The 11,908-nt window shown below is 45.6% G+C and overlaps 1 protein-coding gene across 1 annotated transcript in view; it reads left to right on the top strand.

Annotated features, from left to right (window-relative positions):
- Nucleotides 1-11,908, top strand: part of Tnfsf11 (tumor necrosis factor (ligand) superfamily, member 11) — a 30,598-nt gene that overhangs the window by 5,599 nt on the left and 13,091 nt on the right. Inside the window, exon 2 of the mRNA NM_011613.3 lies at nucleotides 2,446-2,607. Coding sequence (NP_035743.2) covers nucleotides 2,446-2,607 — 162 coding nt within the window. The remainder of the gene's footprint in view (nucleotides 1-2,445; nucleotides 2,608-11,908) is intronic.

Genomic DNA, 11,908 nt, shown 5'->3' with positions numbered 1-11,908 from the left:
TCTTATCTGGTAGGAAGCTATTGCAGAATTCTGCTTTCCTAAGGTCTGAACCCAGCTATGATTGACAGCTGCCCTTCAGTGAAAACTCACACTCTCTGATCTGTACTTCTTATTGTAAAGAAAATACATGAAATACGTACGCATTGCAAGTAATTTTGTTTCGTGGTATGACCTCACCTGTGCTTTCAGAGCATCCTTATGTATTTTAGAGCTTTAATGCTTATTTTTTTATTTAGTTGTGTGTATGTGTCTGTGTGTGTATGTGCATGTGTGCAGACACCTTCAGAGAGACCACAACTAGGGGTCAGATCTCTTGAAGCTGGAGTTATAGGCAACAAATACTCCTGTGTGTGTGTGTGTGTGTGTGCGCGCTTGTGTGTCTGAAAATATACAAAATTTTAAAAATTATTTTTATTTATGTGCATTGTTGTTTTGCCTGCACATATGTCTGTGTGATGGTGTCAGGTTCCCTGGAACCGGAGTTACACAGTTTGCACTGCTATGTGGGTACCAGGAACTGAAAGAGCAGTCAGTGCTCTTAACTGCTGAGCCATCTCTCCAGGCTTAGATGATCCTTCTATTGGCATGACTAGAATAATAAAACATGTCTCTGTGTGCATAGAGAGGGGACCTTTTAGATTGTTTCTGAGGATTGGTTAATAACGGCATACATCTTTCTGTGTATTTTAATTAAATCAGGAAAGGAGATAGTTTATTTCTGACTGAGCTTTAGTTATTATAAACTTTGCCTTTGGTCTAGTTTTTATTTACTGACTTCTGAAAGGAAGAGGACATGTTAAGCTGTTAAAACAATCAAGTTCAGCTGAGTGGTAGTGGCACAGGCCTTTAGTCTCAGCAATCTGGAGGCAGAAGCAGGCAGATCTCTGAGTTCAAGGCCAGCCTGGTTTAAAAAAAGCCAGTTCCAGGACATCAAGGGCCACACAGAGAAACCCTATCTCTACAAACAAAGCAAAACAAAAACCCAACAAGAACAAACTCCCTTTTCTATGGTGATCGAAGCCACCGAAAAACCTTGAGGGGGCTTGGGAAATAGAAGACAAGATTCTAGAACAGCACTCGCAGAGAGGCTGGGCTGGGTGGGACACCTTTTTTAAACCCAGTGTCCAGCTAGTAACTCCACGGGGATGTGTTGGGCAAGACAATGCTTATATTTTAGTATTTGCTAGCACTTGCCCAGATAGCCTGCAGGAGTGTCCTCTCCACCTTAGAGTGATGAGGGATGTCACTTTAACATATTTGTAGGATCCAGGCCTGGAGTACTAGCTACATAGTATTCATCAGAAAGGGAAGTTACATAATATTCATCAGAAAGAGACGTTACACTCCTGGCTTCCGGTTTTGATTGAGGTGCAGATGGGTTTCTCATTCTTTTCTTTCACTCATCAAAATACTCATAGATTAGGGAAGAAGACCAATGGCAACAGTAGCTAAAGATTATGCTAATTTTGCCTGATTTATGCAGGCTTCAAGCTTTGGTTCTTAAAGTGGGCTTCATCTCCATGTGGTTTCATCTAGCATTTTGGCTTGTGTCTTATTCGTGTTTATGAGACAGGGTCTTACACGGTAGCCAAGGCTTGCCTGGAAACCACTGTGTAGCCCAGGTTGTCTTCATACTCAGTGTTCCTTCTGCTTTAGAGTCTCAAATAGATTATAACTATGAGCCACCAATCTAGTGTCATGAGTCTTCCCCTGCCTGCCGGGATCACGTGTGATATCTGCGATACCTCTTCTAGCCACGAAGAAGTTCAATTCCTGAAAATTATACACGTACATTTTTTGTTGTTGTTAAGAATCTATGGCCTCATGTATCTGGGGTGATTGTCAGCTACTCATCAAAGTGAATTAGAAGTCAGTGTGTCCAGGGCAGGGGAAATGGATCCATCAATAATCCTTGTGATGGGACATAGAGACAGGAGATCCTGAGGTCTTGCTGGCCAGCCAGTCTGGTGAGCCAGACAGTGAGCTCTATGTTCAATGAACATCCTCATGTCAAAAAATTAAAGTGGAGTGTGGAACACACTCCTGTGTACCACATGTGCATGCACAGGTGTTCATACCCATTCACACATGTGTGCATACATACTTACACACTCCAAAAAGATGTTTTAATATGTATTAAAATAAAATTATATATATATAATATATATATATTTTATACCACACTTTTTTCAAGACAATGTTTCTCTGTGTAAGCATTCTGGCTGCCCTAGAACTCACTTTGTAGAGCAGGCTGGCGTCTCACTCACAGAGACCGACCTGCTTCTGCCTTCCGTATGCTGGGATTAAAGGTGTATACGAACATGCCTGGCTTGAGGATAATTTTATTATCAACCACTGGAGGATAGAAAAGTCTAAGCATGACCCTTCTCTTATCAAGTCACAGTTCATTAACTATAACCCCTTTCATATCCTTTCCCCTCGTAGATGGATCCTAACAGAATATCAGAAGACAGCACTCACTGCTTTTATAGAATCCTGAGACTCCATGAAAACGCAGATTTGCAGGACTCGACTCTGGAGAGTGAAGACACACTACCTGACTCCTGCAGGAGGATGAAACAAGCCTTTCAGGGGGCCGTGCAGAAGGTAAGTCCTCCCTGACGTCGTAAAGTCAAGGGTCTTGATGATGCTACAGTAACTGAATGTTAAGGCTTGTGAAGGGCTAACTAAAAAATCTATATTTCATCTCTGCTACCCCAGACCCAATTGGCGAAGTGACCCACTAGGTCCACTTTCCTGGATTCTTACATGCTGGCGGGCCTTTAGGTTTCATCTTTCTGCTTCTCAGTCATGGCCATTCTCCGTCTCTCCCGCTCCCTCTCGGTCCCTTGCCCAGACCATCTAAAAGTCCTGCCCAGCCTTCCTGCCCAGCCATTGGCTGTACTGTGGCAATTCTTTATTATCGATTGAAGCTAGCTGAGGGCAGGGACCCTCAGGTCTGGAAGCTCAGCTTTTGGGAGTGAAATAAGACAAAGCATTAGAATCAGTTCCCAACCATGTGGTGAGAGGGAGAGGTCCGGAGCAGGAGATATAGTGATGTGCGACACGGGTATTCTGTGCTTCTGTCTCATGTTCTGGGAGAGCTGGGCCACAGGAGAGATGGGAATGGAGAAGACTGGTGTCAGCAGCCGCCACCGAGAGAAACATACCTGCCTGTCAGGGTTTCCTGAGCCTCCTGGGAATTCTGCTGCCCCAGAACTAGAGTACTTACTGACTCCACCAAAAACTCGGTAGGAGTCCAGTGCTCAGTGCTGTGTGTCTGGGTGTGAACCCATGCGCTGGCCCTCCCAGCTTCCAGATGGCTACTCCTTGCTTTGCCTCATCATCTCAGAGTAAACCCTGACCGTCTCAAAGCCATTGGACCTTGGATTTGTTCAGACTTACTAATTAGCTAGTACAACCCGTTCTAGCTTAGCTCTTCAGAGGCATAGTGTAGGTCTGACAGTGTCAGCTAAAAGTACAGGCAAGGTATAATACTTTTAAGGTAAGTATAACATTTTGAAGGTGAGGTTTGCATTTTATTAGACTTACTTCGTTGTGTCACATCGCCCAGACAATATGCTAACTAAAAAAATTCAACGTGATCATCACAGAGTCTACTTGCATCTTAATTTCAGAGATGACTAAAACTGAGTGTCGTAGAGTTGATGAAATAGATGTTATTGTAGCAAGCACAGGAAGGCGTGTTGCTTATGGCAGCCTTATCTGCCTGTGTGAATATATGCATGTATAATTTAATACAGTATACAATTATTTTAAATAAGTGAACACAACTCGGATTAGGGGAAAAAACTTTACCAGTTTTTAAAAAGTTATGGCTTTCCTTGGTCTGGGATGAACCTCAGTAGTGGAATGTGTGTTTATTGTGAGTGAGGCTCTGCATTCAGAGTCAGAGCCTGGCAAACTAGGACTAAGGCTAGCGTCAACAATAGAGTCAACGGCTTCTATTAAAGGCACATGGTTACCAGGTGTAGCCCATGTCTGTAATCCCAAACTGCGGCAGGGGGATTGTGAGGTTGAGATTAGCATGAGTTACATAATGAAACACTACCTCTGAGGAAGAGAGGAGGGGAGGGATGGAGGAGGGACAGGGGGACAGAGGGGGGCTTTTCTATTAACAGATAATAATGGCTCGCTCTCAAGAGGAATTGGACTGTATTTAATTAATTTTGTACTTGTTTTTGCTATGCTGTAGGAGTTTACATGTAAAAAAATGAGCAATTTATAAAATCTTTTTAAAAGCTCAATGAATAATTACAATAAGCCAGTACATATTGGAATAGCATGCACATTATTGCAATGCGCCAGCATGTGCTGGAGGAGATAGCTCTGTCTCTTTGGAGGCCTGATCTTTAGGAGGGAGATGAATGTTTCCCAAACCTTATCATTACAGTTAACCGACATCCATAGGGTGCAACTGTGGATGGAGGCACTTTGCCAGACCTTTTTCTTATGCCCCAGAATGTACTCTTTTATCCTAGTCAAATGAACGGGGTTTTTACCAAATGTATTATCCTTTGATGAAAACCACTGGTTAATGTGACGTCCGAGTAATTTGCCACAGTAATCAGATTTCTCATTTGTCTTGGCAAATGCTAAAAATAGGAAGGGTGTGGTAAGCACTCTGGAAGTAGTGTGCACATCTTAGCTTTAGCTCTAGGAGATACTGAGCGAACCCAAAGAACAATTCAGGTGTAGCTGCCATCGGCTTTGAGAGATCAGCCCATGCAGCGGTGGCCCAGGCCAGACATGGGTGCAATATCACGTTATAGGCGGGCAGAACGTGGTATTTACCCAGCTCGTTGTGGTCAGACAAGTAATCTTGTTTTTCCCTCCTTTTTTTTTTTTTTTTTTGTTTGTGGCTGTGTTTTCTTGGCTTTATTTCCCCTTTAGCACAGAACTCTGAAAACCCTCTTACTGGGCCAGCTCTACCAACCACAATTTATAAAGTCTATCAAAACAGTCTATGACAATAAAACAAACACTAGTATGAATGTGGTGTCTGATTTGTAAAGCGATGCCTGGTTTCAATTTTGGCAGCCTTCCTGGGCTCTTCCCAGCCAGTCGGGCTGGGGCAGAGCGGTGAGTTCAGGCGGTGACCAGGACTGCCATGCGTGGCAGGGGAGGATGCTCACCCTAGTCCGCCGTCCGTTTTCACTCAGTGGAGAGACATCTTTTATTTGCCAAGTAGAGATTCTGGGCCCTGGGGGATGTGACTCTACCTGCCTTCAGTGTGCCAGGTTGTTGATCTCCACTCCAGGACCCCGCCTGTAGAAGTATTTACAGGTTTGATATCGAGTGCTTTAAAGGATAGGAAGAAGCAAAGCGTGGGCTGCTGAGGGGGTAGGAGAAAGAGGGGGGAGGGAAAGAGCCCAAGTCCGGCCAGAGCTCCTGTGCTCTGGACAGGCGGATGCGGGAGGGCTGCCGGACGCTTTCCACTCGGCCCCTGGTGGGCATCTAAGCCACTGACCCCACTCTACGAGGGGTGGACAAGGGGCAGCCCCCCGATACCAGGGTCCCGGGGATACGGGAGAGAGGGATGAGGGAGAGAGGTTCCCACACAGGCGAGAGTCCTTAGTCCGGTCTGTGGCTGGAGCACAGGAAGACCTTCTGATGGGAGGTTAGACATGGCTCATTAGGAGAAAGCCTATCCCATCATCCAAGCACAGTGGGCCTTGATGAACAGAGACAGTCTATGATTTTAGAGCTTTATTGTAGAAAGGCAGGGAGAAAGGAGAGAAGGCAGAAAGAGAGAGAGGGACTGGCCATGGCCAAGAATGAGAGAAGGGGGAAAGGAGAGAGAGAGAAGAAGGGCTAGAGAGTAAGAAAGTTTAGAGAGAGCGAGGTGAAAGCTTAGAGAGTAAGTGAGGGAGAGAGTAAGAGGGAGAGTAGAGTAAGAGAGTGAGAGGAGAGAGAATAAGAGAGAACTAGGAAAGGATGAGGAGAGTGAGAGGAGAGAGAGAGAGAGGTGGGGCCAAGCAGCCCCTCTTATAGTGGGCTGTTTTATCTTGTTGTTGCTAGGTGACTGGGAGGAGTTTAGCCTGAAGGTCAGAAGCTTGGGACATTGCCTACGTGACTACTAGCCACGATTCTCCTGTGGGGGCTGTGGGGGCAGTAACTTCGACAGGAGCCAGGGTTCCAGGAGACGTGAGGAAACGCCTACCTTCCCATGTAGGTGAATTATCCCCCGGGTTCAGACCTCAGCTCGACTGGAGACCAGCCTGTCTATGCATAGCCCATTGCTCCACAGCAAAGGGCTATTGGCTGCTTTGTCTGTCCGTTTATTTATTTAATCTATATGGGTGTTTTGTCTTCATGTATGTCTATGTGTGTCTGGTGGCCTCAAAGGCCGGAAGAAGGAGCAAGAGCCCCTAGAACTGGAGTTCTGAGCAGCCCTGTGAGTGCTAGGAGTTGAACCGGGGACCTCTGGAAGGACAGCCAGTGTTTTGAACTGCTGAGCCATCTCTCCAGCCCCTGTGCTTGTTTTTCAAAGCTAGACTTTAAACTGTGAACTGTGTGTATGTGTGTGCCTGTGTGCACACACATGTGCGCACGAATTGTGTCTATGTATGCTTGCCCTGCTTGTATATACAGAGGCTGGTAGATTCCTCACTCGCTTTTTTTAATTAATCATTTTATTCATTTACATTTCAAATGATATCCCGTTGGCTAACAGGCAGGACTTAGAAGACCACGCCTTGCAGCAAGGGAGGCTAGACCTCTGTCTTCTACCTGAACTGCCATTTGCTTGTGATTCTTGATATACAACACCTATCTACCTCCCCACGCCCACATAGATACACACATAGATACACACATATATGGATCAAGGATTAACACAAGCCTGAAAGGTTTAGGTGGTCAGGATTTTATTTTCTAAAGTTCACATGTAGGGAACTAGAGACAGCATGGCAGGGAGATTGAAAAGTGGATTTAAGAGGAAGTGTCAGGAATGTTGATGGCTGCCTGCTGTTTTCAGCTAGATTTCATAGATTGAGAACATTTACTCAAAGCCAGAATGTTCCTCATTTTGAGTGGTTGTTTTCTTTTTTTTGTTCCTCATGGAACTCTGATCCTTTAGGATTCTAATGTTGATTATTAGAAAGAAGCCTAGTTTAAGAAAAGAAAGAAGGAAAGAAAGAAAGAAAGAAAGAAAGAAAGAAAGAAAGAAAGAAGGAAGGAAGGAAGGAAGGAAAGGAAGGAAGGAAAGAAGGAAGGAAGGAAGAAAGAAGGAAAGAAAGAAAGAAAGGAAGAAAGAAAGAAAGGAAGGAAGGAGGAAGCCTAGAGACAGGCTTGTATATACATCTTTAATCCTAGCACTCAGGAGAAGCCTGGTCTATATAGTGAGTTCCAGGACAGTCAGAGCTAAGTCTCAAGTAAATAGATAGAAAGATAAGTGAATAGATAGATAGATAGATAGATAGATAGATAGATAGATAGATGATAGAATAAAATTTTTAAAAAAAGCCTTTCCCCTAAATTTCAACTGAAGTGAAATAGAAATCACTGGAAATCTTAGACAGGTTATAGCTGCCTGGAGACTTTGGAGTTGTTATGTGGATGAAATTTCTCCTAGGCTTCCTAGTTACAAAAGAAGGATCAAGGGGGAAGTTTAAATTCCATTTACTGCCTCTTTGCTTTTGTGTTCAAGAATATGTGTCCTATGAGAGTTTCTCACAAGCCCAGAAGGTTTGAGTTTGGGTCACTGGCATTCTCAAATCGAGATGTTAGTCATGTAGTGGTTTTCCAGTAGAATCCCGTCCCCCCTTTGCCACCGTGGTTTTGAGAATTGCAACCAACCTCAGTCATATTTAGTGTGTATAAAAGCTGTCTTCATGGGAAATCTGGAGTAAGATCCACAGAGATTTCCTACAGAGCCAAAGCTTTGTACTTACTTTTCTCTTGCTGTGATAAAACATCATGACCAAGGCAACTTACAGAAGAGAGGGTTTGCTTGGGCTTCCAGATCCTGAGAAGCAGGCATTCATGATGGGCTGATTTACAGCCGGGAAGCTTGGCAGCATGCTGCAGACATGGTAGTGTGTACCAGATGCTGAGAGCTCACAGTGTGAGTCATAAGTAACACACACACACACACACACACACACACACACACACGGAGGGGTGAGCATGCATGATGAGAATGGCAGGAGGCTTTGAAGCCCATCTCCAGTGAAATACTTCCTCTAGCAAGGTTGTCCCTTCCAGACCACCACAAATAGTGCCACCAAGTGTTCAAATGCAGGAGACTGTGGGGGACATTCTTATTTAAACCACAGAACCATCACTGTCATTCACTCAACAAAGGCTGATGGTGGTGTGTGCTCAATCTCAGGGAAGAAGGCAGAGCCAGGAGGGTTGCAATCCAGAACTAACCAGTAAGTGATGCCAGGGGTGAGCTTTGATCTGTGCTGTGGGTGTCCCAGGATGGAAGAGAAAATTCTGAGTGGGCATCTTGGAAGAAACAGAGTTAGAAGCATTCACCCGAGAGGAGGGTATTCATGACGGGCTAACTTCAGAGGTTTAATGGAGCTTGTGTTGCTAAGGAGTGGGTTGGCTCGTGAATTCGAGGAGAGTGGCAACCTGTGGAATGGATGGGAATATGTGTCTGGGGGCTGTGTTTTACAATAGCTGCATCTTCAGTGACCTTGGGGCCCTTGCTTAAGACCTCCCAGTGCCTTGGCTAGAGGTTCTGCCTTGATAGCCAGAAGGATGGACCCCAGGATGTCTTCAAACCAGCCTAAGTGCTAAGAGCCACGGATGGACAGAACAGCCCTTTTTTGTTTAATAAATTAAATATGATAAAGAGAATGGAGTTGGTTGGTGGAAGGGTGGTATTAGAAGCTGGAGAGAATCATCTATATCAGAGATGATCTGATATGGAGTGCCTGTTGAGCTTGAAGTTCAAGGTCTAGAGGAAGCCCATTCTAGGAAGCATCCTGGTTATTAAGAGGCTACTCCAGTTCTTGGTCTTGGCCTTTTGGGAATACCAAGTGGTGATCACAGCAATGGCTGTGGTAAACAAAACAAAACAAAACAAAACACCAATTTAAAATGCCAAGGGTAAGACTCTTCCAGAACACGAACTCCTCTCCATATGCCCATTCAGCCACACCTCTGGTCCACCCTCTCGAGTGGACAGCTTAGTCATTACGTCACCAAGCTAGGAGCCTGAGGATGGTTTAACTCTTGCCCACCAACTCTTCCCTGACTGGCGGCCAGCTGTGGATTCTGCCTCCTCACAAAACATCCAAGCAGGATGTTACCCGATGAATAAATGGATGGATTAGGGTTCTTGTGTGTGCTCTTTTATCATTTCCGGCCCATTTTGTTTAGTTGTTCTTCCAATTGTCTCTCAAAATGAAGTGCAGGCATTTCTCAAAACAGGCTCCCACTAACGCTTGCCCACCTGCCTGTGTAATCAGGAGGCCGTCTCGGATACACATGGAGTTTATCTGTACACCAGGTATATGCACCCAGATTGGGCCTGGCTCACCATAGGTGAGCTTTTCAAGGACCCGTGACTTTTATTTATGCCCCCAGTGGCAGGCATGTGGTAATACAACTTGAAGCACAAAGTTAATGAGTGACTAACCCATATCTATCCTGAATTATGTGTCACGTTGTGTATGGGCAGGGTTTTCATCGCTATGATGAAACACCATGATCAAAAGCAAGTTGGAGAGGAAAAGGTTTCTTTGGCTTACATATGAGTGTTCGTCATGGAAGGGAGTCAGGGCAGGAAATTAGAAGTGGCTAGAACCTCGAGGCAGGAGCTGATAGGAAAAACACAGCAGAGTGCTTCTTACTCCCTATGTTGGCTTGCTCCCTATGGCTTGCTTCACTTGCCTTCTATAGAAACCAAGACCACCTGCCCAGGGATGGTCCCACCCACACGGGGCTGGGCCTTTGATCACTAATTAAGAAAATGCCCTACAGGTTTGCCTGTAGGTCCATCTTAGGGAGGCGTTTTTTTCTCAATTGAGGTTCCCATCTCCCAGATGACTCTGCCTTGTGTCAAGTTGACATAAAACAAGTCAGCACATGCGGCTAGTCACTTATCAGAAGCAAGTCATGTTGTACACTCATAAGATTTGTTAGGGTTGTGGGTCTCCAGTATAGTCTGTTTCCAGAGGGCAGCTTTCTCTCTGTAGCCGTGAGCCTGTTAGGGGCTTTTCTCTGGTGGCCTCTTTCCATTGTCCTCCTCAGTGTCTGCAGCGGCTGGTCTGACATCTTGGCTGCCCTGGGACTCCTACTCATAGAGTATCACGAACAGGGCTGGGAGACTGTGAAAGCCATCCTTTTGTGAGGAGGCGGTGTTTGGTGATGTAGAAAGCTCTGCTAGTTAGTGTATGGCTGGCATTCTTGTTGCTGTGGACACAGCAAAGCAAAGGCACGCCACACTCCTCCGTTGAGCCCCTGCATACCCCCCCTCCCCTTTAAAAATGCGTAGCATAATAGAAGACACTTTAAAGTTGGGCTTTTACGAAGACTAATACCGCTGTCATAAGGCATTTGCTAAATCAAAGCCCAAGGAGACCTTTAACCACTGCAGAAGCTTCCTCATTTAAACCATGAAGGTTAAACAATAAAAACTAATTTTCTATTCCCAGAGTACCCATTGCCCTTCCAGGAAAAGCATCACTCTTCTTTATGAAAACAAGGACGCATAGCTCCTCGGGCGGGCTCTCGGTGTAGAAAGTACATCAGCAGTTGTAGAACGTCTCTTCTGCTCACTCCTGGAAGAAATGGTACCCATGTGGCCGTCACGGCCAAGTTCTTCACCAGGAGCTTTCAAAGACGTCCATGGCATTGGCTCAGAGAGCAGGAGGAGGTCCGACCCTCAGGTTCAGTGGGTTAGAAACCCCTTCTGCCTTTGCCCTCTCCTTCTTTTCCTGAGCTGCTGGACTTCATCCCTCCCTCATGGGGATGGTGAGGAGTTGTGTTCATTCTGAGAGCTCTCCCGGGGCTAAGGTGAGGGGCATCTCTGGTGACAGAAGAGGGCTCTACAGTCTTAGCTTTGGGGACTCAAGGACTCCACCTAAGGACCTGCACCATCTTAACTAAGGACAAATAACCATCTCTCTCTGGGTATGAGCTTTAGGGTCAGGGAGAGCCGAGATAAGGATTCTAAGTCCTGCTCTGGCAGGGGTTGTACAGCGACACGGTAGTTGCTCTTCCAGTTCTTGGAGGTGAAAAAGCTTTGTGCCTAAAGATGACTCACTGAAGGTACCACTAGGGCATTCTGGCTAGGTACAAGACCAAACCAGGAACGATACACCTTGCAAGTCAATGGGGAACCAAAACAGAAACAATATTCCTTGCATGTTAAGGGTTCTTTTTGCATTTAAGGCAGTTAAAAATAAGTTCCTGTTTGTCCTATGTTAAGCCCTTGCAAATTAAGGTTTCTATTTGTAATTAAGAATAGGTTTCTGTTGATAAGTTATTTCTCCGCTGGTCAAATGAGCCAATTCCAGCCAGATTAGATTATATTAAAGAAAGGTTTGTTGGGAAGCTACTCTTGGGCGAGTTCTCTGGCCCCTGGGAAGGAGGCCAGGGAAGTCGCCATTGGAAGAGAGAGAGGAGAGGGGGGAACTAAAGAGAGAAAGTGTGCATGAACAGAGAGAAGGGGAGAGAGAGAGAGAGAGAGAGAGAGAGAGAGAGAGAGAGAGAGAGAGAGAGAGAAGAGAGGGAGGAGAACAAAATGTGTGGATTATATAGAGAAGAGCCCCTAAGGGAAGGGCAGCCCAGCCCCTGGGCTGGAAAGTTCACGGTTGGGGGCAGAGTATGCCAGCTAGGGACTGAGGGATGCTGGGAGAACCTGGAGGCCAGGTCTGCTTTGGTGTGTAAGATAAGCATCTCAGTCCCTTGACCCAGGATCTGGAAC

This window comes from Mus musculus, chromosome 14, assembly GCF_000001635.26.
Source record: "Mus musculus strain C57BL/6J chromosome 14, GRCm38.p6 C57BL/6J".
Taxonomy (NCBI): domain Eukaryota; kingdom Metazoa; phylum Chordata; class Mammalia; order Rodentia; family Muridae; genus Mus; species Mus musculus.
Note: the sequence above shows the minus strand (reverse complement) of the source record. Positions and strands in the feature narration are given on the sequence as shown.